We start from the raw sequence: 6,864 nt of genomic DNA, 5'->3' as shown, positions 1-6,864 counted from the left end.
ATAATCCAGCTGAAATTGAGTAAAAGTAGAACAAACACATTTTCAGATATACAAAGACTCAGAAAGTTCACTTCTCATGCCCCCTTTTTAAAGAAGTTATTTGAGTACATTCTAGAGTAACTTCCTCAAATACTTACTCATGAGGGTTAATCAAGATAAATAAACCAAGTTCACGAGGGAGTAAATCCAGAAAGAGGAAGGTATGAACCATGAGAAATACCGAAGCCCATGGGTATAGAACTAAACACAACAGGGTTACAGCTATGCAGCAACCCCAGAAAGCAATCAGTCAGATTGGAGCAGGAAAATTAAGTTCTACAACACGGTGGTTTATGAGCTATTATATATGAAGTTGGAAAATGAGCCTTGAGCATATGATAAAGGCTCAGAATTCAATTTTTAAAAGCAATTAGAAACTCGGTAGGGAGGAAATATAAGAAAGTCATTATTTAATATAAAGAAACCAGTCCATATTAGAACAGGAAGTCACTGAGATTCAAGAAAGGAATGAAATGAATACCAAGGAAAAAGCAAAGTAAAAAAGATGGAAGATATGAGAGCTATAATGAAGAAGCATGTGTCTCTTTTCCCAACAAGGAAGAACAAAAGCCATCGGAAACTTGAGAGAGAAAAACAAATATATAAAATGGCAGAGTACAGATTAAAACAAAGTATTATTTTACCAACGGGGTTTTTATTTTTTAAAAAGAATAATCTTTTTAGATAGATATTATAAGTCTTTGAAAATGAAATGGAAACATAACCATAATGTGCTATTTGGCTCTGCAAGTAAACTGTGTTTGCCTAATTACAGTAGTTCAAATACTGGGAGTTTAAGAAGGGGTTCAAATTTCGGAATAAACCTATAAAAAATTACAGAAGATTGTAGTTACCTATCATAGAACTATGGTTACATGTAAAATGTGATATATCAGTTGAGAAACTTTAAACGTAAAAATACACCTAACCGTGCCCCCGCAGATCTTGGTTTTTAATCTCGTTCTCCAATAGCAGGAGCCAGGGATCCTCAGAGAAAGGACTGATTCCAAGGCTGGGGCAGGAATATATCAGATAACCCTAGAGCTAAAACCCTGAGATCCTAATTCCAGAAAGAAAGGAGTACTCAAAAAAAAAAAAAATAGAAGGATGTCGAAGAGGAGATAAATGTCAGCGGATAAACCTGACAAACACTACCTTAGTCAGGTGACCCAGATTAACATCAACAGGGATGTTATGCTGATAACTCATCCTCTTGATATGATGTGTTGATAATGACATTTTACATCTGTGGTCTTCCTCTCAAAAAAAATACATAACTCTGGTCTAACCATGAGAAAAGCATCAAACAAATCCAAATTGAAGGACATTTTACAAAATACCGCACTGATGCTACTCAAAACTCTTAAGAGCATGAAAAACAAAGAAAGTTTGAGAAATTTTTATTGTCTTATGAAGCCTATAGAAACTTAACAATGAAATGTAATGTGATATCCTGGGTTGGGTCCTGGAACAGAATAAGAACATTAGATAAAAATCGAGGAAATATAAAGTATGGATTTTAGTTAATAATAACATATCGATATTGGTTCATAGTTGTGACAAATGTACAAATGATAATAGTAAGGAAATAAAAGGGGAAGAGAAGTGAAAGGAAGGATAGTGAAACTCTTCACCTCACATCTTGAGACATAGAAAGATACGATCTACAGTTAATGAAGCAACAAATAGAGGTTCAATTCTGTTACATGAAACTGCAGAGCTGACAGAGAACAGAAAAGAGTGCATACCTATATGGAGAAGAATGAGCAGACGGAATATACGGATACAAGTCAACAGAAGTATCTGTAGTTGATAAAAACAAAAATTGGTGTTATAAGAACTAAATACAGGAAAAGCTAAAAAGTAATTGTCTTAGAGGAGAAGGGCCAGAGGTGGGGAGAAAATGTTGTATACGCCCTTCTATGCCATTTTATTTCTTGACTATTACATTTATTACTTTGATTGAATTTTTCCAAATGCAATGAAAAAAAAAAAGGTCTTTAACCTGGTTAGTTTCCATCATAACAGATATGGAAATGGAACCCACCAAAAGTGATTGTCAAAGGACTGAAATCATCTATATAAAAATGTAAAAGAATCCCACATATCAGGGGATGCTGATAGAGATTAATTTCTCAGGGAGGACATAACCTACCAGTAAGAAAAAAATGTGGATTATAAACCATAAATATAAAGGGAAAGCTGTAAATGAACCCATATAACTCAACAGTGCTGATGACTGGGTCACATTTTAATGACACATTCTCTAAAGAATATCTATTTTCCTTTACTTTAATTGTTTTCTCAACAATATGCTTTCCGATATCTTCTGCTGGTTAATTCCTACTAATGCTCAGCCCAGACTTAAAGATTAAAAACTTTAATATAGTTTAATAAAAGCATAAATAAAGTTAATCATTAAAAAACAATCTATAGAATATAAAGCAATATTTATGACATAAAGAATTAATGTCCTTACTCTGTAAAAAGATTTTATAAATCAATAAGAAAAAGAAGAACACATTTATTCCTGGCTCTTAATCCACACAGTAGCCAGAGCAGTGTCTTTAAAGCCCAGATCTTGCTATGTCACTTGCCACTTCCCCACTGAAAGTTCTTTAATGGCTTCACATTGCTCTTAGAATAAAGTCCAAAACTCGACATGGCCTTCATGATCCGGTTCTTACCTACATCTCTAAACTTTTCTCTCACTGTCTCTCTCTATTTCCTGTCTCGACTGCAGCCAGCCTTGCCACCATTAAGTTTTGCACATGCTCATTGCTTTGCCACTGCCACCACCACCACCCCCACCATCACCGCTACCACCACCACCACCTTCACATGACTGGTATTCACTCTTTCTCCAGCAGCTTAAACAGCATTTCTCAAGCAAGTCTTCCATCATCAACTGCAGATTGGTTGAGACTTGCCATGTGCTCTCTATAACCCTCAAGGGAATGGATGAAATCACTTTTCTGAATCTTCAGATCTCAGAAATAGACCCTGAGAAGTGGTGACCCTTCCCAGGAACGTGGCCTCTGGAACCTTCTTATCTATAACAATCAGGGATGGTGGGGAAGCTCAGGAGAAAGTTCTGATGAGAGTTTCTCCTAAGCTATTGGTCCTTAACATTTTTTGAATAGACGAATTTGAAAATGTAATGAAATTTATGAGACTTCTATCCCAGAAGAAGATGCACATAAGCAAAACCTTTGTTACCATTTTCAATGTTTCACAGTTCCCCTAAAGTCCATCTATTCACCTCAGGTTAAGAACCCCAGCTACAGGCCTAGCAAAAATGTCATACACATAACGTTACAAACATACTGTTTCCCTGGTTTTGTTCATTTAATGAATATTTGTCAAGTATCGTATAGAGATTCTAGTAATAATATCACCTTATAAATGAAATTTGCTTCATGATTTAAAAGAAAAGAAATATTTTCACATAATTGTCTCATTTACTATTCATAAAAGCCCAGGTGAGGTAGGCATACATTGCTCTACCTATTTTATAGGTGACTAAGGAATTCCAGAGAATAGCCAAAAAGGAATTGAAACCCAGGGGTGAAATGTGTCCTTGAAACCCTATTAATATTGACTCCAATGGTTGGTGGTGATAGGACTTGTGTCTAGTGAGATAGCTGCCTACCAGGGTCATTATATGAAGATAACTTCTGAGGTCACATTCTCAGCCCCAAATTCCCAAGGCGGTCAGCCTCATGCTCTCCTAGTCCTGCTGGCAATGCCACCCTGAAAATTGGTGATCCCAGCAGCAGAATTTGTCTGGTGTTTAGAGGAGTAGCCAGAGCTCCCCATCCCTTTGCCCATAGAACACACTAACATTTTTTGAGTCCCTAATATATGCCAAGCATTATTCTAGGCTTTTTACATGAATTAACTCATTAAATCCTCAGAACAACACAGTGAAGTAGGTACTATTATTATCTCCACTTTGTAGACACTAAGAAGACGTTAAGAAACTTGTCCAAAGTTACAGAACTAATAATTTTCAGAGCCAAGATTTGAACCCCAGAGCCTGTGCTCTTAAACAACATCATTCTGCCTCTCTCAAGTCAATTATTCTTAACTTTTGGGGGTTCTATGTATCCTAGAGAGTGTAATTTAAGCTCTGGGCCCTCTCCCTAGGAAAATTAAGTTAAGCAGAATTTTGCAAAATATTTCAGAGACTTCAGGGACCGCTAAAGCCCATCATCTATCAATCTCAGGCGTGAAATCGCTATTTGTCTCATACATACTGGAGGGAACTGTCCAGGGAGAAAAGAGAAGCGGTGCCAGCGCAGCGGGACTTCGCCTCTGCAAAGGCGGAGGAGAGCTGAGCTATGGGTTGTGCCAGGGACACTCGTTCACTGAAAATCAGGAACCGTGAGCTCCCGGGACCGCAATGCCCTGAGAACGCAGCCGTGTCACTGGAGCCTCCGGAGACTAGTAGCTGAATGAGATACGCACAGCCCACAGACTAGACAGAAATTTTGTGTCCTGGAATCACAAGACAAGAGACTCAGAGCGGACAGGATCTCAGAACTCTGGCCTCGGGGGTTACGGACGGTGTCGCTGTCCTTGGTGCTGAAACGCTGCGGTCGTGGAGGGGAGCGGCTGCTGCGGGGAGCTGTCCAGTGCTGAACCTGGATCCGGCCCGGCACACGGAGCTCAGACCAGAGGCTGCCGCACCCGGAGGAGCCGAGACCGAGCTTCTGGGAGCGCTGACGCAGAACCCTGGGAGAGAGGGAAGCGACGAGCTCCAAGCCGGGCATGGACCTGCAGAGATTCGACTCCTACCAGGGGGGAGCTGGCCCTGACTTCAATGAGCACGTCCTGCATAAGGTAAGATCTCCTCTAGACCCCCACCCCCATCCCGACGCTGGGAGAAGGCGCCGTCACCAGGTGTTCTCTCAGTTCCCCTGACTTGGCTTTGGGGCTTGAAAAGAAACGAGCCCATATCTGTGAGCCTGGGGAACTCTTTCTGTTTGATCCTGTTTATTGCTCAAAACAGACGCGTGAACTGGGGGAGAGTCCGCCTCCAGAGTATCAGATTGTCAGGAGCTTCGTTCATTCATTTAAATCACCTGTGTCTCTTTCTCATTCACTCCCTTCTGCCTCTTACCCATTTGAACTCCTGCGTAACCCTTGTGGGAAGCTGTGTTTGTCCTCTCATTCAAGCTCCAATCCCATTAGGTCTGGTAGTTGTGGTCAAAGACCTGAATTCCTGGTCAAATTGGCTAAAATTAGACATAGAGATGATCCGCAGCAGAAATAAACTGTTGTTTTCAAATGATACTCCCTCATGACTCCAGAAAGCTGCCCTCCAGCCTTGATTCGCTCACAGCCTCCTAAAAGCGTTTGCTTATTTCTCACTCATTCGTTGCTTCCCTCATTCAAGTTTCTTATGCAACTCAATCCTCAGTAATGTAGGTCTCCTCTTGAAGTGATTGTTGGGGAAAGTAGCAGCCTGGCTCTAAGCATCACTTTGTAATCCAAAATCTATTGCTTTGAAAGAAACAGAACCTTATATTTGCCATAAGAAGTCATTATTGTTCCTCAACCCTTTCTCTGCTGTCCTTATTTGGCCCTTACATTTTCTACTTTGCTAATGTCAGTTTATTTGTTAGTCCCCTGAGAGGCTGTGCATTGTCTTATACTTGGGGGGGGGGGTGTTTAGACCAAAATATCGCTCTGAAAATTCTGTAAATACGTGCTTTGAAATAATCTGATTCACCCTCTTCCCTTGTTACCTGGTTTATATTTGAGGAAACTGAAGTTCAAAGAGGCAAAGTGACTTGTCCAAGAAAACAAGGTAGAAAACAGCAGAGCTGGTACTAAAAGCCAAGAATTACAACTCCAAGTCTAACATTCTTTTTTCTATACAAGTGTGGTCCGTACATCAGCAGCATTAGCATTACCTGGGCTTGTTAGAAATGTGAAATCTCAGGCTCCACCCCAGATCTGCTGCTTCTGAATATCTGTAATTTACCAAGATCCCTAGGAAATAAATATGCACATTAAAGTTTCAGATGCACAGCCCTGTGTCATGCTGGCTATTTCTGACCCAAATGAAAGAAGATCAACTACTGGAGGAAGCAGGTCTGCACTTTTGAAGGGTCCATGTGACTTCTCCAGGTCTCTGAACCCCTAGATGATAGCAGATGAGAAAAATTTATAACAACTGCCCCAGTCTGGAAGTTTTAAAACCATTACAGTTTGAAGTTAACTAGTATTAGATCTGTGTGTTTTGAGGTTGTGAATCAAGCAAAGGAACATAATTACAAATCAATTACAAAAGCATTCCGGCAACTCGATATATGGGCCTCTCCAGTTTAAACCATCTTATAAAGATAAGATGAATTATTTAAAACTTGGAGGTCAAAGTTTTCAAATTATTAATCAAGTGTGGTCATTCCTACCTCAATTATTGACACATGAAATGTAGGATATAGCCCATGAGAACTTTCACTTCCTTTGGGTTTATTGATCACCAAATTGGGAGAGAGCCTCTTCCTATAAGTTCTACTATATTTGAAGACAAATATCTACTTACTGCTAATAAATTATCAGTTTTTCAGCTTGGTTGTGAGCATGTTGAGAGCAGAAGGTAACTTAAGCCTTTTGTGGTACCCAGCGGAGTGACATGTGTGTGTAGAAAGTTTTCCTTTCCATATAATGCTGATCACTTCCTCCTAATGTTATTTTATTATTGTTCATGACTTTTTATTGTGATCCACTTAAAAATTTATTTGTAAAGAGGCAGAGTATCAACATATTTGTCTTATTTTTAAGTTTGCTGTATAGTAGAGACCAAGGAATTCC

The 6,864-nt window shown here is 39.5% G+C and overlaps 1 protein-coding gene across 1 annotated transcript in view; it reads left to right on the top strand.

Annotated features, from left to right (window-relative positions):
• The first annotated feature begins 4,652 nt into the window (after positions 1–4,652).
• RAB37 (RAB37, member RAS oncogene family) overlaps positions 4,653–6,864 on the top strand; it is a 56,809-nt gene continuing 54,597 nt past the window's right edge. The window contains exon 1 of the mRNA XM_006912254.2: positions 4,653–4,884. Within this exon, the coding sequence (XP_006912316.1) occupies positions 4,813–4,884 (72 nt within the window). The 5' untranslated portion in view covers positions 4,653–4,812. The remainder of the gene's footprint in view (positions 4,885–6,864) is intronic.

Source organism: Pteropus alecto, unplaced genomic scaffold (genome assembly GCF_000325575.1).
Source record: "Pteropus alecto unplaced genomic scaffold, ASM32557v1 scaffold134, whole genome shotgun sequence".
NCBI lineage: Eukaryota > Metazoa > Chordata > Mammalia > Chiroptera > Pteropodidae > Pteropus > Pteropus alecto.
The sequence above is the reverse complement of the archived record's forward strand: the minus strand, read 5'-3'. Positions and strand labels throughout refer to the sequence as shown.